Source organism: Pristiophorus japonicus, chromosome 18 (assembly GCF_044704955.1).
Source record: "Pristiophorus japonicus isolate sPriJap1 chromosome 18, sPriJap1.hap1, whole genome shotgun sequence".
NCBI classification, from domain to species: domain Eukaryota; kingdom Metazoa; phylum Chordata; class Chondrichthyes; family Pristiophoridae; genus Pristiophorus; species Pristiophorus japonicus.
In genome coordinates, this window is record NC_091994.1 from 35,055,350 (window position 1) to 35,076,683 (window position 21,334).

General features: G+C 46.1%; 1 protein-coding gene across 1 annotated transcript in view; it reads left to right on the forward strand.

Moving 5' to 3' along the window:
• fbn2b (fibrillin 2b) overlaps window positions 1-21,334 on the forward strand; it is a 563,973-nt gene that overhangs the window by 350,082 nt on the left and 192,557 nt on the right. The window contains exons 28-38 of the mRNA XM_070859858.1: window positions 4,881-5,006; window positions 6,432-6,557; window positions 8,057-8,179; window positions 8,885-9,010; window positions 10,086-10,211; window positions 12,648-12,770; window positions 14,085-14,207; window positions 16,481-16,606; window positions 17,905-18,027; window positions 19,697-19,819; window positions 20,925-21,086. Of these exons, the coding sequence (XP_070715959.1) occupies window positions 4,881-5,006; window positions 6,432-6,557; window positions 8,057-8,179; window positions 8,885-9,010; window positions 10,086-10,211; window positions 12,648-12,770; window positions 14,085-14,207; window positions 16,481-16,606; window positions 17,905-18,027; window positions 19,697-19,819; window positions 20,925-21,086 (1,407 nt within the window). The remainder of the gene's footprint in view (window positions 1-4,880; window positions 5,007-6,431; window positions 6,558-8,056; window positions 8,180-8,884; window positions 9,011-10,085; window positions 10,212-12,647; window positions 12,771-14,084; window positions 14,208-16,480; window positions 16,607-17,904; window positions 18,028-19,696; window positions 19,820-20,924; window positions 21,087-21,334) is intronic.

Sequence of the window (21,334 nt, forward strand, 5' to 3'; positions counted from 1 at the left end):
GATTAGGTGTCCAGAGCTCCACATAGTACACCAACTGACATCTAACCAATACCTTTCATACAGTCTCTATGGGTTTGTAATCTGCTCCTCTGGCAATGCAGTTGAGGATTGTGACTCTTGTTTATCTCATAAGAACATAAGAACATAAGAATTAGGAACAGGAGTAGGCCATCTAGCCCCTCGAGCCTGCTCCGCCATTCAATAAGATCATGGCTGATCTGGTCGTGGACTCAGCTCCACTTACCCGCCCTCTCCCCGTAACCCTTAATTCCCTTATTGCTTAAAAATCTATCTATCTTTGACTTGAAAACATTCAACTGCTTCCTTGGGCAGAGAATTCCACAGATTCACAACCCTCGGGGAGAAGAAATTCTTTCTCAACTCGGTTTTAAATTGGCTCCTCTGTATTTTGAGGCTGTGCCCCCTAGTTCTAGTCTCCCCGACCAATGGAAACAACCTCTCTGCCTCTATCTTGTCTATCCCTTTCATGATTTTAAATGTTTCTATAAGATCACCCCTCATCCTTCTGAACTCCAAGGAGTAAAGACCCAGTCTACTCAATCTATCATCATAAGGTAACCCCCTCATTTCTCGAATCAGCCTAGTGAATCGTCTCTGTACCCCTTCCAAAGCTAGTATATCCTTCCTTAAGTAAGGTGACCAAAACTGCACGCAATACTCCAGGTGCGGCCTTACCAATACCTTATACAGTTGCAGCAACACCTCCCTGCTTTTGTACTCCATCCCTCTCGCAATGAAGGCCAACATTCCATTCGCCTTCCTGATTACCTGCTGCACCTGCAAACTAACCTTTTGGGATTCATGCACAAGGACCCCCAGGTCCCTCTGCACCACAGCATGTTGTAATTTCTCCCCATTCAAATAATATTCCCTTTTACTGTTTTTTTTCCCAAGGTGGATGACCTCACACTTTCCGACATTGTATTCCATCTGCCAAACCTTAGCCCATTCGCTTAACCTATCCAAATCTCTTTGCAGCCTCTCTGAGTCCTCTACACAACCTGCTTTCCCACTAATCTTAGTGTCATCTGCAAATTTTGTTGCACTACACTCTGTCCCCTCTTCTAGGTCATCAATGTATATTGTAAACAGTTGTGGTCCCAGTACTGATCCCTGTGGCACACCACTAACCACTGATTTCCACGGAAAAGGACCCATTTATCCCGACTCTCTGCTTTCTGTTCGCCAGCCAATTCTCGATCCATGCTAATACATTTCCTCTGACTCCGCGTACCTTTATCTTCTGCAGTAACCTTTTGTGTGGCACCTTATCGAATGCCTTTTGGAAATCTAAATACACCACATCCATCGGTACACCTCTATCCACCATGCTCGTTATATCCTCAAAGAATTCCAGTAAGTTAGTTAAACATGATTTCCCTTTCATGAATCCATGCTGCGTCTGCTTGATTGCACTATTCCTATCCAGATGTCCCGCTATTTCTTCCTTAATGATAGTTTCAAGCATTTTCCCCACTACAGATGTTAAACTAACCGGCCTATAGTTACCTGCCTTTTGCCTGCCCCCTTTTTTAAACAGAGGCGTTACATTAGCTGCTCTCCAATCCGCTGGTACCTCCCCAGAGTCCAGAGAATTTTGGTAGATTATAACGAATGCATCTGCTATAACTTCCGCCATCTCTTTTAATACCCTGGGATGCATTTCATCAGGACCAGGGGACTTGTCTACCTTCAGTCCCATTAGTCTGTCCAGCACTACCTCCCTAGTGATAGTGATCATCTCAAGGTCCTCCCTTCCCACATTCCTATGACCAGCAATTTTTGGCATGGTTTTTGTGTCTTCCACTGTGAAGACGGAAGCAAAATAATTGTTTAAAGTCTCAGCCATTTCCACATTTCCCATTATTAAATCCCCCTTTTCATCTTCTAAGGGACCAACATTTACTTTAGTCACTTTTTTCCGTTTTATATATCTGTAAAAGCTTTTACTATCTGTTTTTATGTTTTGCGCAAGTTTACCTTCGTAATCTATCTTCCCTTTCTTTATTGCTTTTTTAGTCATTCTTTGCTGTTGCTTAAAATTTTCCCAATCCTCTAGTTTCCCACTAACCTTGGCCACCTTATACGCATTGGTCTTTGATTTGATACTTTCCTTTATTTCCTTGGTTATCCAGGCCTGGTTATCTCTTCTCTTGCCGCCCTTCTTTTTCACTGGAATATATTTTTGTTGCGCATTATGAAAGAGCTCCTTAAAAGTCCTCCACTGTTCCTCAATTGTGCCACCGTTTAGTCCCTGTTTCCAGTCTACTTTAGCCAACTCTGCCCTCATCCCACTGTAGTCCCCTTTGTTTAAGCATAGTACGCTCGTTTCTGACACAACTTCCTCATCCTCAATCTGTATTATAAATTCAACCATATTGTGATCACTCATTCCGAGAGGATCTTTTACGAGGAGATCGTTTATTTTTCCTGTCTCGTTACACAGGACCAGATCCAAAATGGCTTGCTCCCTTGTAGGCTCTGTTACATACTGTTCTAAGAAACAATCCCGTATGCATTCTATGAATTCCTCCTCCAGGCTACCCCCTGCGATTTGATTTGACCAATCGATATGTAGGTTAAAATCCCCCATAACTACTGCCGTTCCTTTTTCACATGCCTCCATTATTCCCTTGATTATTGCCCGCCCCACCATGAAGTTATTATTTGGGGGCCTATAAACTACGCCGACCAGTGACTTTTTCCCCTTACTATCTCTAATCTCCACCCACAATGATTCAACATTTTGTTCATTGAGCCAATATCATCCTTCACAACTGCCCTGATATCATCCTTTATTAACAGAGCTACACCACCTCCTTTCCCTTCTTGCCTATCTTTCTGAATCGTCAGATACCCCTGTATGTTTAATTCCCAGTCTTGGCCACCTTGCAACCATGTTTCTGTAATGGCCACCAAATCATACCCATTTGTAATGATTTGTGCCGTCAACTCATTTACTTTATTTCTAATGCTGCGTGCATTTAGGTAGAGTATTTTCATCCTAGTTTTTAAACCATGATTTTTAGTTTTTACCCCTCCTGCAGCCCTTTTATATTCAGTGGCCCTTTTTGTTTCTTGCCTTTGGTTTCTCTGCCCTCCACTTTTACTCATCTCTTTTCTGTCTTTTGTTTTTGTCTCCTTTTTGTTTCCCTCTGTCTCCCTGTATTGGTTCCCATCCCCCTGCCATATTAGTTTAACTCCTCACCAACAGCACTAGCAAACACTCCCCCTAGGACATTGGTTCCGTTCCTGCCCAAGTGCAGACCATCCGGTTTGTACTGATCCCACCTCCCCCAGAACCTGTTCCAATGCCCCACGAATTTGAATCCCTCCCTGCTGCACCACTGCTCGAGCAACACTGTCAGAGTTGTGCTATGTCTTCATCTTGTCCTGGGTGAGGAGGCCCTCCTGACCTTTTCTCCCACTGTCCCCAATAATACAGCCTGTCATTGACCCCAATATCTCCTATTGTCCCTCACTGCCTGCAATACTCCCAATGGCCAGCATTACCCCTTGCCGCTCCCCACAACCCCTCCACTACCTCCCACTGTTCCCAAAGGTGTCCAGGAGATATATATATAGAAAGAGATTCCTGTGGACCAACGGTTTCAATAGCTTGAAGCCCATGGGACATGTGCTATGCAGTCATGGGCTTGGCCGAACCTTGGCATGGTCTTATCATCATCATAGGCAGTCCTTCGAAATCGAGGAAGACTTGCTTCCACTCTAAAAGTAAGTTCTCAGGTGACTGAACAGTCCAATATGGGAATTACAGTCTCTATCACAGGTGGGACAGACAGTGGTTGAAGGAAAGGGTGGGTGGGGCTGGTTTGCCGCACGCTCCTTCTGCTGCCTCACTGAGAATGCCAGCCCCCTTTGGGTCCATTTTTATATCCACACAACCTGACCTTGTACCTACACAGATACTACCAGAACTGGAAGTACAGAGTAAAACCCAGCTCCTTCTCTTAGACTGGCCTCAGCCACCCTTCTTGGTGGCCTGTTTTAATGGTTTCCACATGTTATAGTGAGTGGGATTGTGAGGAAAGCTGCCAGCAGGGACTGATCTGTGCCAAACACTCATTTATTCACTGGAGTTGGGAGCAGATGTAGAACACTTAATAAATCGCACACAGTAGATGTTGAGATCCGAATAACATTCCAGAATTTATATTGCCGGAGACATAATTAGAGGTGTGAAAGAGATGTACCATTAACATGAGAGAGGGTCTCTCATTGCACTAAAGACCTTGATCTACAGTGCAAACCTCACACTGCGCAACAGCTCTGCTACAGTCCTACCGTCCCACAATTCATGATGGATCACGCACGCCTGGGTAAATTGCAATTTCTGTTAAATTGAGGTTCACAGAACTAGTGGCAGTTGCTGAAAGTTTTCCTACTAGAATCTTCCTACTCATACCTACGCCTGAATAGGCTTTCCTACTTATATCCTTCCCATTTCAGGCCCTCCTACTTATACCCATCCCTGTACAGACCTTCCTACTCATACCACTCACAGAGCTGACCCTAAACCACTCTCCTATTCAGTGTTTAGGGGGGGTTTCAATCTTCAACATTTTGTCGTATTTATAAACAGTATTGTGTTTAATATTTGTGTTTATGAAGCTGTCAATATGTCTCGGTGTGAACATGTTTATACAGATACAGATGAAGGAGCAATTCGATTGCCTTCAGTCCAACACTGCATGCTGCATGCTCGCTGTTGCTAGGTTTAGTCCAAGAGTTTAAAGCCACGCTAGATCGGTGCGTGCACCAGACGCGGGTGTAGGGGTGAATTGAAGTCAAGTTTCTGTTCACTAACCTGATCGCCGCACTTCCATTTCTCTGTACAGACATCGACGAGTGTGAGAGGGACCCCTTGCTGTGTCGGGGGGGAACCTGTGTCAACGCAGACGGCAGCTATGAGTGTATCTGCCCACCGGGTCATGAGTTGACCTCTGAGGGAGACGGCTGCGTGGGTAAGCAGTTTTACAAATCCATTTTAAAACACTCTTAACAGATGCTAGATATGTATCTCAGTAAATCAATGGAGCCATTTATATTTATCTACGTTGTGCCAGTGGAAGCAAGGTTCAGCCTCCTGCAAACAAATATTGGCCTAGAACTTGCGGTTGGAGGCATACCTCCGGAGTACGCAGTTGACCCGCAAATCAAATCCGAAAGCACCTCCCGCCATCCAGGCTGCGAAGCGTTGTGGCCGGACGGCAACATAAAGGCCCACGGATCCCAAGGGTGCAGGCGGTTCGGAAGTGTCCCTGGGATCACGTGGGCCCGGTCCTCCAATGACAAAGGAGGATTCCATTGCAATCATTTATGAAGGGAATCCCCTAATGATATGCAATGGAATCCCCAAATAATTATACAATGTAAATAATTCTAATCATTATAAATGTACTGAATAGCAATTTTATTCATAAGTTCCTTCATTGCACCAACCTCAATAAAAATGTAATTTTTTGATAAATAATTTTAAATATCTTAATCCGAGCCAACATTTGCATAAACTCATTTAAGTTGTGTGTGCATTATTTAATTTTTAAATGTTTTATTTAAGCTTTATACATACCCATATGCTGATGAAAGCAGACCCTATGCCTGCTTTTACCAGCTGTAAGAGTTGTGTGGGCAATTGCTGGGCAGTTGTTGGACAAATAGCCCGACTCTGCGTCAGCATTATTCATTTTTCAGGCAGTTTGAATGATCTGTCGAGGCGTACCTTGACAGATCGCAAGTTCCGGATTTCGCACAGGCAGAAATCCAGACGTTGCGGGGCCTTTCAAATGGATCACAGAGACCACAATATCTGGGCCTTAATCTCCAGGGTCTGAAGAACCAAGGGTTGCTAACTCTGGTTGGCCGTATTCCTGGAGGTTTCATCATGTGATCTCTTGCCTCAACAGCTCTGCCCCCACATTCCCACCATTGGTTGCCCAACACGTCCATCCTCATGATGCCCTGCCTTCCCACAACAAGTGTAAAGTGAGCAGACTCTTAGTCAAGAGTCATCCAATCGAGTTACAGTCAGTTAAACAGCCAATTTTCCCAACTCCAATATTGCAATTAATAAGTGAAAGTGCTCAAAGGAAATTAAAACAACCGACAATTCTTTTTAACGCCTCTATGATTTCTCTCCTGGGTTTTGCTCCTGGAGGTTAATCTTTAATTGCTGGAGACTCCGGGCCAAACCCGGAATGTGGACAACGTTACTGTGCCCCAGGCCTGGGGCGTTTGTGCAGTCTCTCCCCTCCCCCCACCAATCATTGATCCTGAAGGCTTCAACCATAATCCGGGATGTTTTGTGTTGAACGTGTTGTCTGGTATTTATTTTCTCTGCTGAAGGCACTGTGACTCTTTTACGCTCATACTTTTCTTCCCCGATACAGATATCAACGAGTGCTCACTGAGTGACAACCTGTGCAAGAATGGGCGCTGCGTGAATATGATCGGGACCTACCAGTGCGCCTGTGACTCGGGATACCAGGCTACCGCTGACAGACAGGGCTGTGTGGGTAAGGGCTGCCTCCACACACTTAAACAATCGGTGGCTGGATTGTACTGCAGCTATGGAGTTGACATTAATCGGTGCAATAAAGTGTAAAATACTGACTAACCTTGGGAATGTTATTCTCCACAAATACCATTTAACCTGCTCAGATGTTTATTCGTCCTTCTGGGTAAATGTCTGAGGTCAGACTTGGTGAGTGAAGGGAAGCCTGTCAGATAACAGCCACTCGGTACTACCCCAATCCTCAACATTATATCCCTCAACCCACCTTCTCCCCATATCCCTCAACATTATATCCCTCAACCCACCTTCTCCCCATATCCCTCAACATTATATCCCTCAACCCACCTTCTCCCCATATCCCTCAACATTATATCCCTCAACCCACCTTCTCCCCATATCCCTCAACATTATATCCCTCAACCCACCTTCTCCCCATATCCCTCAACATTATATCCCTCAACCCACCTTCTCCCCATATCCCTCAACACTATATCCCTCAACCCACCTTCTCTCCATATCCCTCAACATTATATCCCTCAGCCCACCTTCTCCCCATATCCCTCAACATTATATCCCTCAACCCACCTTCTCCCCATATCCCTCAGCATTATATCCCTCAACCCACTTTCTCCCCATATCTCTCAACATTATATCCCTCAACCCAACTTCTCCCCATATCCCTCAACATTATATCCCTCAACCCACCTTCTCCCCATATCCCTCAACATTATATCCCTCAACCCACCTTCTCCCCATATCCCTCAACATTATATCCCTCAACCCACCTTCTCCCCATATCCCTCAACATTATATCCCTCAACCCACCTTCTCCCCATATCCCTCAACATTACATCCCTCAACCCACCTTCTCCCCATATCCCTCAACATTATATCCCTCAACCCACCTTCTCACCATATCCCTCAACATTATATCCCTCAACCCACCTTCTCACCATATCCCTGAACTCCCCCTTTTCAACATATCCATCAATCTCACCATCCACCTTCTCACTATATGCCTCAGCTCCACCTACTCACCGTATTCCACAATCTCTTCTCTCTCCAGAAACAAAATTGTTTCTTTCCCCTATTTACACTATCTCTTCAATGTCCATAATCTGATTATCTTTTGGATGAAAATGTTCCCCCGACTACCCGTCTTACTCCTAAATTTTTGAACAATTTGCCTCAATTAAATTTGGCAACTCCATTTGTTAATTTGGAAACGTCACCTTAAAATCTTCTTTTTCCAAAAAAAGACAAATTCCAACTTTTTTACCCTTTCCTCAGAACATCGATCTCTCAGACAGGGTGTCACACTGGTTAACCTTCATTGTTTCTTTCGCGGGTTTTTCTCTCCTTGCTCTGGTCCGATACCTAATCCTGCTCACATTACTGTGGGAGATCCTCATTGTGTCTGTAATTGATTCCCTTGAGATGAACAAAGTGTGTCTGTGGTACACAGTGACCCAGCTAACCATTGCCTTTTTCTTATTTCAGATATTGATGAGTGTACGATCATGAACGGGGGCTGTGACACGCATTGTACAAACTCGGAGGGAAGCTACGAGTGCAGCTGCAGTGAGGGCTACGCACTGATGCCTGACAAGAGGACATGTGCAGGTAGGCAGCACGGGACTCTTAACACTGACCATGTCCTGCCATGATGCCAACTGACTGTGAATATCGGATCTGATACTGTTTCCAAGCCCTGTGTCATTTTATTTTGATTGCTGACAGGGTTAAAGTGACTTGTTTGATAAACTGGGGTCTTTGACTGCCATTGTAGCAATCTGGACCCTGGGTCTCGTTTGTTGATGGATGACTCGACAGCTTAGTAACTCTGTATCTGAAGAGTTGCACTGTTGTCTTTGAACCCCATTATTTCTGTTCACCAAAGGTATTAAAGGATATGGGGCAAAGGCAGATATATGGAGTTAGGTCGCAGGTCAGCCATGACCTCACTGAATGGCAGACTAGGCTCAAGGGGCTACTCCTTCCTTTTCCTACCTTCCTATGCTTGGCAGTAGTTGGAACTTGGCTGTTCCCATTGGCGGGCTTTCATTGGGCAAAGCAGTGACTGGAGCGCCTCACAGTGGAGGAGTTACCGTGTCGATAAGGTGTGACCTGTTCCTTCCAGCAACACTGCCCCCTGCTGAGTGGAAAGGAAGGTTATTCACAGCAGCGGCAGACTCTGTTTTGCGGACTTATTCCCTGACCGACCGAGGTCAGGATGGAGGTGAAAGGAGTACAAAATCAGAGATCTAAGTGGGGGAAATTGATGAAAAATGACATTTTTGGTGACCTTATTGATTTTGATTTGCTCAGATATTGACGAGTGTGAGGAGAATCCTGATATTTGTGACGGGGGACAGTGCACCAACATCCCTGGGGAATATCGCTGCCTCTGCTACGATGGGTTCATGGCCTCCATGGACATGAGGACTTGTTTGGGTAAGCACTAAAGCTCGTCACTTTTGTTAAAGCTTTACTTGATGAGCCACATATAAATCTAGAATATGTCTCTGCATTTGGAGGGAGCAGTTAGTCTTGGAGGAGAATATTACAGAATTATTGACAATTTTTCACGTACTGGTTGTTGATTTTGATGATGATGTTGCTCCTTCCATTTGCGGCCCAGTTCCCCGGTAACCATGGGTTACAAGGTGTGGGCCCTTGGCATGGGTTCCAGCACTGAGGCACATTGCTCACTGGGGACAGGGGCTCACTGAGACAGTGGAACAAAATGTGTTATTAACACAAGGTCGAGAAGGCCGTCACCAGACTAGTGGGATTTTAGTGTCTCCTACTTGCAGCTGGAGGGAGAGCCAGACACTGTGATTCAAGGGAGCGACGGCCCCGAGTGGCGTGGGAGTGGGGATGAGATGGCAGTTTATGGGAGGAGGATGGACCCGGTGGGAGGAATGGACCCAGCGGTGAGTGGGTGTGGGAGGGGGAGGGGCGGGGCCACGTGAGAGAGGGACGGAGCCAGCGGGTGAATGGGTGTGTATATGGCACGGGGGGGGGGGGGTGGGGGGGAAACCGAGACAGTGGTGCATGGGTGTTGGTGGGGGGGGGGGGGGGGGGAGGAAGGGAATCAGTGATGAGTGGGTGCGTTGGGGGTTGGGCAGAGGGGTTGTGTGTGGAGGCCGTGTTTGGGCAGGGAGGGCAGGAGTGAGTGGGGAAGGGTTGGACCCAGTGGTGAGTGGATGTAGGGGGGAAGACACGGAGGGGGTGTGTGTGTGGAGGCCGTGTTTGGGCAGGGAGGGAGTGAGTGGGGGAAGGTTGGACCCAATGACTTTTATTGTGCAGTTATCACAACACAGACTTCAAGCATCCAGTGCACGACTCTCGTCTGTAACCAATTGCACAGCACAATATTTGAATTTAAGCTGCAAATCCCTTATTACCAATATGGCAGAGCACGGATTCAGCCTGTAAACCTGCGACTTTAATTAACTCCCGTCCTGCTCCAGTTTCATTATTTAGTATGGAAAAATAAATCTTTCATTGTGAACTTTGCTTCCAGATGTTAATGAGTGTGACCTGAATCCTAACATCTGTCTCCATGGCGACTGCGAGAACACCAAAGGCTCTTTCATCTGCCATTGCCAGCTGGGATACTTTGTGAAGAAAGGAACCACAGGGTGCACAGGTGGGAATCTTCGCTCTTCAGTGTTCTCCTGCAGGCTTTCCATTGAAGTCAAACTATGCTGAAATCAAATCAAAAGCCCTTTGTTCAGAGTTTAATGCAAACATTGCCAATATTTCCGAGTCAGTTTAATGTGGCAGTGTATTAGTCTGATTAAGCAGCCAGCACCCCGGCCCACACGCTCTTGCTCCTCCCTGCATTCTCACCATGTTTAAATCAAGGCGCATCGCATCGTCTCCGACTCTACTTTACTCTTTCCCAGGATCTGAAATCTTGAAACTCCTTGTCTCCCTCAGTCTTCCCTTTCTTCTAAAATCTACGCTGTCCCATCAGACACTCCCAGGCTGAAGCTGCAGCCTCCACCTCTGCCCCAGCAACAGACCTGAGCCCCCAGAGTGACATGTTTCCATTTCCTACTCCATTCATCCTGGGGCCTCTCTGAGTGAGAGTGCTGACTTGGGGCCTAATTCAGGATAGTCTTGTGCTGTAAGCTCATGCTCATTAAGAATTGGGTTAAGACCAGAGGGGAGAGTTACCTTTTTGCTGTGATTGGGTAACACTCAGACTGTTAAATCTACACCCCCACTATGCTGTCATGGGATTTCCGGAGCGCTCTCAAATAACCGTAACTGGGCCTGAGCTTGCAGTAGGTGCAAACCCGGCTTAAGCATCCGAGTGAGGTAGGTTGTTCCTGGCCTCTTACCTTACTTTCCTCATCTCCGCCCATGTTTCCCACATTGCAACACTGACTACACTTCAAAAGTACTTAATTGGCTGTAAAGCGCATTGGGATGTCCTAAGGCTGTGATAGGCACTACACAAATGTAAGACTTACTTTCTATGTGCAGTTTTGGGCATCCATAATAGAAAGGACTTTAAAGCCATAGAGAATGTGGATTCACGAGAATGATACCCGGATTGGCAATCTATAGTTATGTTGAGATATTGGGACTATTTCTAAAGGAGCAGATAAAGCCACGAGGAGAGTTAATACAGATTTTTAAAATTATAAAACATTTTTGATCGGGTGAATAGGAAAATAGTATTTCTTCTGGTTGGGAAGGTCAGTTACAAGAGTTAATCAATTTTAAATTGCCAATAAGAAAAGTGTCTTTGTCAAGACTGTTTTTGGAGTATGGAATGTTTTGCCACAACGATTAGTTGAGGCAGAGACCATTGCATCTTTTAACGGGTAAGTGGATAGGTATTTAAAGCAGCAGAAGATGTAGGGCTGGAGGGAGAGAGCGGAGCAGTGGGATTAGTTTTGGATTGTTCTAACAAAGAGCCGCACAGACCCAGTGGGGCCGAAATTGCCCCCAACTAGGTGTAGGCGCACTCACTGCTCTTCAAGACTTTTTTCCGCCCCAATCCACGGGGCGGAGGATCGACCAATGTCCAGTTAAAGGGGAGGGCTGCTGCGAGCTCTGCATGGGGTTTAGTTAGGCCCACTGGGCCACCAGGGAGGGTTTTGGCGGGGCCAGTGGCCCGGTACCCAAGGGTGAGGGGCTGCCTATTGGCGGCCCGGCCGACAATTGAAATAAAATGGAGGCGCCGGCTGTGCACCCTCCCCTTTAAGGGCGGACGCACCGCCCAGTCGCACACAGCTTCCCGCAGGGGAAAGGTGTCCATGGCAACGACCGGCAGAGGCACCGCTACCGCGGGGCAATTTCCCGTAGGGGTCGCCGCCGGTCGGTGTGGGGTCAGCGCGTGCCCGACAGGCGGCAGCACGGGTAGTGTGGAAACCTGTTCCCGCCGCTCCCGGGGGCAATATAGGAAGGGTCGGCCTAACCGTCTGCCCCCAGTCGGTGAGGCCTATCCACTCCATTACCGCCTCCAGTGACGGAGCTTAAGGAGGGGGCACTTTTGGCCCCAGTGGGTCAGAAGACCTCCTTCTGTGCTGTAAACTTCTGTGGTTCTAAAGTTCTAATGAGCCTTGTGCCCACTCTGTGCCCTCCCTCTCTCTGCCCTCCCTCTCTCTGCCCACTCGGTGCCCACCCTCTCTGCCCTCTCTCTGTGCCCTCTCTCTGTGCGCTCTCTCTGCCCTATCTCTGTGCCCTCTCTCTGCGCTCTCTTTGACCTCTCTGTGCCCTTTGCTTGGCTGGCCACGTTGTCTGTGCTGAGCTGCAGCACATTGTGTCCCTGCCATTACATTAGCGCCCAGAGGAGTTGGAACGTATGAAAGAATGAGATCTGCACTTAATAGCGAAAAAGTAATGAATCGGGAATTCACCCCCAAAAAAATTTCACTTTGCACCAGAGCTTCTTACAGCATTTGAATGCATTCTAGAATATTCTGCAATTGAAGCAAATTAATCTCCACAAAATATAGTTCCCTGACCCCTCATTTCCTGAAGCACATTTGCTGTTTTGAGTAATTCTGTAAGCCTCTTGACCACCACTAAAGCTCAGTTGCTCAAAGCTGCTTCTACTTTTTCACAGATATTGATGAGTGTGAAATCGGAGCTCACAACTGTGACATGTACGCCTCTTGTATCAACGTGCCAGGGAGCTTCAAGTGCAGATGTCGTGACGGATGGATCGGAGACGGACTTGAGTGTATTGGTGAGTATGTCGGTGATCAGGGTTTTGTTCAGTTGAATCAGGGAAACCAACTTCATTTTCAACAAGGAGAAAAATGAATCAGGGAGACTCTGTCCAAGCACTTTCTTTAACCAAGGTTTCCCAACACTTTGTGTTTGGAAAGAATGCTTTGAGAAATTTGAAAAAACTCCTGCTCTTAGACTCCCTAAATCCAGCATTTTATGAGCATAACAGTTAAAGTATTATCACACCTGCTTAGCTGTTTTTTTATTCATTCACTGGCTGTGGACATCACTGGCAAGGCCAGCATTTATTGCCCCTGAGAAGATGGTGGTGAGCTGCCTTCATGAACCGCTGGCGTCCGTGTGGTGAAGGTACTCCCATAGCGCTGTTAGGGAGGGAGTTCCAGGATTTTGACCCGGCGACGATGAAGGAACAGCAATATATTTCCAAGTCAAGCGGGTTGCTTTATCCTGGATGGTGTCGAGCTTCTTGAGTGTTGTAGAGCTGCACTCATCCAGGTAAGTGGAAAATGTTCCATCACACTCCTGACTTGTGCCTTGTAGATGGTGTAAAGGTTTTGGGGAGTCAGGAGGTGAGACACTCGCCGCAGAATACCCAGCCTCTGACCTGCTCTTGTAGCCACAGTATTTATGCTTCTGGTCCAGTTAAGTTAATCATAATTACAGTCTGCTATCCGAATTAACTCTGCCTGAGATAACTGTGACCTTGTGTCTACTGTTTAAAGGGCTGGTGTCTTTATGGAATTCAGTTTAGCAAGGTTGTTTTTTGATTTGTCTACGTAAGGTGATGACATAAGTCACATCGTCACATCACATTTCTGTGAGCCCCTTGTGCTGATAATGATGCTCGGATCTCTGCCCCTCCCCTCCCCCTCCCCCCCCACACTGTCTCGCTGTCGATTTGTCCTAGGTCCTATCCCCGGTCTGTGCCAAGTTAACCAATTTCAGCCCGGGACAGCGGTAGGGATGCAGCAATTGGCCTCAGCACCCTTGACTAGAGAGGGGGAGGATCAGCAGGGGTGGCAATAAATGTTCACAGCTAGATATAAATATTAAAAATAATACCTGGAGGTTGGAATATTGCAGTAACTATATCACTGCGGGGGCGTTAACATGTTCGGGCTCCTATTCCTCGGTCCGCCACTGGAACCAAGGCGCCCGGTAAAGATTCAGATGCCAGCTGTGAAGTGCTGAGGAATGAGGAGGTTCCAGCTCTTCCCGTCAGGTGCTTGCTGTGTGGTGTCTGCTGGCCTGAGGGATTTGTGTTCACTTGGGCTTTGACTTGCGCTGACCTTTGACCTTCCCGTTGCAGATCTGGACGAGTGCGCCACCGAGGAGCACCAGTGCAATCCCAGCGCCAACTGCATGAACACGCCGGGCTCATACCGCTGTGCCTGCAAGGACGGCTTCAGTGGGGATGGCTTCAGCTGCTCAGGTAATGGCTCCCCGATGAGAAGATGAAAGAGAAAGACAGACCGAACTGCTGCACCATGCTCTGAAAGTGTGGGATAGTCCAGATCGAGTCTGATGAGCGGCTGTTAGAATTATGCACAGTTTTTGAGACTTTGAGGCAACTTTTCCTGCTCTTGTTTCCGGTGCTGTCATTAAACCCTTTACTTTCCAACAATTCACAGTAAATACTGCTGTCACCAGAAGCTGCAGGAACCACCTCAAGAGGTCCCACCCTCCCCCCATCTTTCCAGACAGGGGTGTTGCCAGACTTTTCCCATCTCTGGGCGGGCCCAGTCCTGAGGTCAGAGATGTGGGCCTGTGATTCAGGCTTCACCAGACATTTTGTTTCTCATGCCCAGCAAATGATTAGTATCAGCCACTCCAGGCACTCACTGTCTTCACAGACACGTTTACCAACCAGCATTATTCAAATAGAGTCATCTGCAGAAGCAAGCAATTGTCTGTCAATCTGAATATCAGTGCATTGAAAGGTAAAACAGGCAAACCCATCAATTGTTTGGCTTTCTTTGCAGACGTGCAGACAAGGAGTTGTCCATCCCTCACAGTTGCAACCTAGCTTGCAAATATGTACCCATGGAGCAGAGTCTTGACATAAATAACTGGTGTTATTATTGTAGTTTCTATCATACAATGTCTTGCCTTTCAAAAGTCAGTCTGGGAGACAGAGGCAGTTTACTCGATCAATGATCGTAAATACCATAACACATGCACAAAGACATGTCAATAGCCACCTGTGGTGTTTGACAAATCTTGTCTATGTTAGGGCCACCCTGATTAGATTATGCCATTGCTTCCATCACAGGGAGTTCCTCAGTGATTGTTTCCCACATCCATACATCGGATGGTAATCAGCACTGTTGGCCTGACTGAGGGCAGTATCATAAAATAATCTGCTTTGCAGCACAGTACAAAGAGGAAACCCATAATCTGCAGACAGTAATGAACCATTTTTGTCCCAATGGTTTCTCTATCACTGCTCTGCACAAGAATTCTCCAGCTATCCAGTTAGAATTGAAACTTGTCACAGTTTTTAAGAATTTCACAGGTAGCTGACTTTATGTTCTCACCGGAGTTATGGCTCCTGGTCCACAGTATACACAGAGCAGATTCTGCAGGGACACCCGCAATATAAATGGATGAATTATTTCTACTTGAAGAGGCTGCAATTATTAAATAGAGAAACCAGCAGGAATCCGGAACAGTGGAATCCAGGAAACAATCCTTCCGGGAGATCTGCTCGCCACAGGATAGGGAAATTGTTCGTGAGTTTATAAGAAATCTGTTTGCTTAGCACACAATTCAGTAATCGTGGAATCATACAATGGTCAGAGCACGGAAGAAGGCCATTCGAGCCCATCGAGCCCATGCCAACTCTCAGCTAGTCCCTCTCCCCCGCCCTTTCCCCATAGCCCTGAAAATTGTTTTCCTTCAGATACTTATCCAACTCCCTTTTGAAAGATACGATTGAGCCTGCCTCCACCACCCTTTCAGGCAGTGCATTTCAGAACCCAGACATCCATCATCATAGACAATCCCTCGAGTCGAGGATGACTTGCTTCCACGCCAAAAAGTTCACAGGTGTTTCAATGAAGGACCTAATATTCCAGGTCCTGAACTAAATCCTGAAGGGTGGAAGGTGCCTGTGAGTGGATTTTTTTTTTTTTTAAGTGTGGTGGCCGTTGCACACCAGCCACCAACCCAAGCACTCGCAGCGTAAAAAACTTATTTTCTTACATCTACATCGCCTTTGGTTCTTTTGCCGATCACCTTAAATCTGTGTCCTCTGGTTCTCGACCCTTCTGCCAATGGGAACAGTTTCTCTCTATCTACTCTGTCTGTGAAGACATACATTTTTTTTGCATTTACAATGGCTTACAATTTGATTCTTCCATGTGTAACATGTACGGTATGGAGTTATAAATAAATATTAATCATTTCAAAAATGCTGGGGATATTCCTGTCCCCACTATCAAGGTCATGTAAACTGATCAGCATTACTTCCGGGTCATAAATGAACTTGTCAAGTGTTACCCCTTCAATCTGGGGAGACCAATCGCCTTAGAATATAAAATGAATAACCAAGTTATAGCAGGGAGGGTGAGTGGGACTTTCTGTTACCTACAGGGTATTATCCAGTGTACAGTTGAGGGTTTCAGCAGGAAGCCCCAGGACTATGGATTGTATCAGTGAAGTTTACACTGTGTTACCGACGAGCTAAGCTGTTTTTCTGTGCAGATGTTGACGAGTGCGCAGAAAATGTGAACCTGTGTGAGAATGGGCAGTGTCTGAACGCTCCTGGGGGATACCGCTGTGAATGCGAAATGGGATTCACACCAACCGAAGACAGCAAGGCTTGCCAGGGTAAGGCTGAAAACAAAGGCCACAAGATGGTCACGTTCCAGCGAATGTTGAGTCACATTTCTTACAGCATTGTTAGCATTGAATCGTGCAGCTGGCAAGAGTCAGGCTCGCCACATCCTGGTAGTAACCAGGACCCTTGCCCCCAGCTGGCTTTTGTAAGATTTGGATCACAGATCACACGCAGATTACCCAAAGGGTCTCTGGGGTTATAGGTCATTTTATTAAGGAGCGGTCGTTTAAATATAATCAAATGCAACACACAATCAGGCTAGACATATTAGACATATGACTGTGACAAGCAGCTGGTATTGGTCCTGATTGGACTGACGGCTGGCGATCGCGAATAACTCTTTCCTCCACCATCTGTGCTAAAGGCTTTTTAGATATCTCTTTTTAGGGGTGGGCCTGGGGTAGAAGATGGACAGGACTATCTAACCCGTAAGGATTCTTCCCAAACTAAGGTGCCCAATGGTATGTCAAGTTCTTTGTCTCAACTTTCAAATGAAAACCCTCCCCCGTCCCATGACATCATTCCTTTGCTTATCTCTTGTTTGGACCTCTGGTTACCTTCGCTTGGACAGCCTGTTCATCTCAAGGCTCCTTCCTCAATCTTCTTACCAGGCCAAGTCATGCCTACATGAAGGCCTGTTTCTGTGTTATGCCCTTATAAACGAGCTCTCTGTGAAAATGTGACATGATTAGAATTGTTCTGTGTCATCAACTCAGGAAAACTGCTGAGCTAGGGGAACCGTACTTTATTATAAGACTATTATTCCTTTACAATTCACAATTACTTCCAATTCATGACTTCTTACACTTTGGCCTACACTTTGTTCGTTCAGTGGGGATTGTAGGGTCCTGATTATTGAACTTGACTGAGAGACAATCAGGCTAAAAGAAACCACCTGAAATAGAAACTGAGCATGCTGATGACCAACTGGGTGCTTGCAGCATTTTCTGTTTATCTCTCTAATTGTTTTTATAGAATCATAGAATGGTGATAGCACAGAAAGGGGCCATTCGGCCTGTCAAACCTGTGCCAGTTTTAATCTTATATCTGTGTGTATCCAACACTATCGGACCAGTGACCTAAAGTATAATCAGTAGGACAATTCAACTTGTTGCCAACAACTTTTTTACCGTGTCTGTTGATACATAACGCAGAGTGTGCACGAGGGCCCTGTGTCATTAAACCTCCCGGTGTAATGTCTCTGCTGTGACTCAGGGCATAAACCCACATCTGATATGGCAGATTTTGACTCGCACATTTCCATTAATATTCCTATGTGTTTCTTCAGATATCGATGAGTGCACCTTCCAGAACATTTGTGTCTTTGGCACTTGCCAGAACCTACCCGGAATGTTCCGCTGTGTTTGTGATGACGGCTATGAGCTGGACAGAAGTGGTGGCAACTGCACAGGTGACGTCATGAATCAGTGCAGCATTCGATCTCATTACTGCTTCGGCTTTAACTGATCATAGCTGCATTTAGTCCATTAATTCCTCAGTGTTTAACTGGTTAAAAACTGAAGCCACAGTTTGGCTTTGTGATATGTGAGGATTTGATGGTCGCTTTGTGATTTATAAATATTTAGAATTAAGCAATAACCTGTATATCCTTGTAAAATGCCAGTAAATCTTGGTATTAGCAGAGTACAGGGACGACCTCATGGCCTTCAATAATTCATGTCTTTGATCGGTCTTATGAACTTTCTTGTAAAATATCCGGGCTCGCAGGCTCTCCACAGATCTCATAAGTCACCATAAATGTGCTGCCTCAGAACTTTGCAGTGAAAACGTCAGGAAGCAGTGAATTATAGGAAATAAATAGTTCAGTCAGAAAAATAATTCACACAGACAGTTACATCAGCTGTCTTGTAATACAGGATTTCCCCACAACTGGGAGAAGAATCCCCATCAGGGATGAAAAATCAGACTCTGTAATGCAGGAACTGTATTCAAGGGCTCACGTTTCACTCTCTTGATTTATGATGTAACCTGAATCCTGTGACTATTACAGCCTCGTAACTCAACCACAGTTATTTGACGCTCTGTATGTGTATGTCAGCTGTGGCTCAGTGGGTAGCACACTCACACTTCAACCAACGATAAGGTTGTTGGTCCAAGTTCCACACACAAACTTGAGCACAAAATCTAGGCTGACACTCCAGTGCAGGACTAAGGGAGTGCTGCACTGTTGGAGGTGTCGTCTTTTGAATGGGACGTTAAACCGAGGCCCCGTCTGCCCTCTCAGGTGGACATAAATAATTCCTTGCCACTATTTTCGAAGAAGAGCGGGGAAGTTATCCCTGGTGTCCTGGCTAATATTTAATCTCTCAAACAACATCACAAAAACAGATTATCTGGTCACTATCACATTGCTGTATGTGGGAGCTTGCTGTGTGGAAATTACCTGCCATGTTTCCTATATTATAACAGTGTCTACATTTCAAAAGTACTTCGTTAGCTGTAAAGCGCTTTGGGATGTCCTGAGGTTGTGAAAGCTGCTATATAAATGCAGGTCTTTTTTTTACTATAGATCTGTGAAAGTTTAAAATCCCAGTGGTTTTTAACAGTGCACTGTGCAGCAGTGGGACAGGGTTCAATCCCCAGCCTATTGTTTCCTTGACCTCAGCTGTGCGAAGGACTGGCAGTGAGAGGGGACCTGAGGGCCAGCCAGCCCCGGAGCATGCTCACATGTACCTGGGCGCAGCTGACCTGTCTGTCCGCCCATTCATTCAGCTGCAGTTGGTCCCCAAGAACAGGGCAGTGAAGATCAAAGAAAACATGGGAGGGTTAACTACATTCGATATCTGACAGGTATATTCGGCATATAAAAGTTAGAGAGAGACATAAGCTTGCAAACCACATGGCACAGGCACAATGGGCCGAATGGCCTCTATCTATGCTGTATCATACTCTGATACTACGATATATAGATTATATAATAAATAATTATTCAAGGAAGCAGGGATAGTAAAAGGAAGGGATGTTTTTCAGAACCTGATTGGCGATGGATTAATAATTGATCGTTCATCGATTGTTTGATGGGTTGGATGACTGATGATTGGCTGGGTTTCTGTTCACAGATATCAATGAATGCGCCGATCCTGTGAACTGCATCAATGGCCTGTGTGTGAACACTCCCGGGAGCTACCTGTGTAACTGCCCGACAGATTTCGAGCTGAACCCCACAGGGGTCGGCTGCGTGGGTAAGTCTCACTTCAGCTTTTAGATGATTTATTGACAGTAACGTTTAAAGTTTTCATGGAAACGGAAGCACTGAGTTATAGAATATGGCAGGTAGCTGGTGACCGCTCTCAGCCGTTGGGAGAGAGGTGCTCCTCAGAGACAGACCTCCGCTCCAATGGTTTTCCTGCTTAATTAACCATTTCAATTCAATTCACAGGGCTCTTCTTGGTTTTATTATCTTAATACAAAAGGGGGGAATCTGCAATCTAGGCTGGATCATGCACGCCTGTGATTTTCCAAGATGCACTCCTGGGAGTGGTGGACTATGTAGTCTGTTATATTACTGTATGATTGTATTAATCAAACATTGGCAACGCTACAGGACTTCCATATCTCTGTAAAATCATGCTGGTTTGAAGGAGATTAAATCCTGTCCTCCACCTCTATAATGGAGTGGTACCTGGGGCAATTAACAGCCCCTCCCCTCCACATAACTCCTTCCACAGTCCATGTACAGTCTACCCTATCAGGGACTCTACCCCTCCTGCCACTTAATCTTCTGAGGGAAAGTCCTAAACACTCCCTAACGATAATAAAGTAAATGTCTGGAATATTACCCATCCTCACATCTTCATTGTTCATTCCTATCCTTCTCCCATCTACTGACAGCATTGCCCCTTCCCCCACACCAGAACTCTCTCATACTCCGTGCCTTCAACATTTGTAATGAAGCAGTTTATCTTTGGGCCAGTTTCTGTTCCACTCTGTCAGTTTCCTCACCAACAAAAGGGTAAGATTTAGCTATACTCACCCACACCTACCCACCACATCCACACACGCAAGCGCGCGCGCACACACACACACGCGTATGTCAATACACACACGCACGTCAAACAAGATCTAACATCTGAAGGGTAGCTCCACCAACCCCACAGAAAAGCCACATGCAAATTACACTAATGTGAAACACTGTACCCATTGTATAGCCCACAATGTGTTCCGAGAAATATCTTGGGTGATCCTATTTTCTTTCTGTCTCTGAATTCTGAACTTTTCCTCTGATGCGCTCCATGCACAGACGTGACCACAGTCTAAACTTGCCGCTCGTGTTTTGCTTTATTACAGACACTCGTGTTGGTAACTGCTTCCTAGAGACGTTGCCGAGAGGAGATGGCGGCATTTCGTGCAGTGCGGAGATTGGTGTCGGCGTCACTCGAGCCTCATGCTGTTGCTCTCTGGGAAGGGCTTGGGGAAACCCCTGTGAATTCTGCCCTCCTGTCAACTCAAGTAAGTGCAGCCAATGCATCTCGGGTACATTGGCCCGAGTCTTTATTGTGCAACCAGATCGGGAGTGATCGTGGAGATAGGAGGAGATTTAAATGGAAAGTAAGGAACGGGAAATCTAACATTTCATGAAGCCTCCTTCTATAGACTGGTTCAGAGAGAAACACTGTGGATTTTAATGGGATTACATCCCTGTCACGTGCGGTAGAAGTTAAATGTTTCTGCGTGTTCCAATGAGCCATGCCTATTGT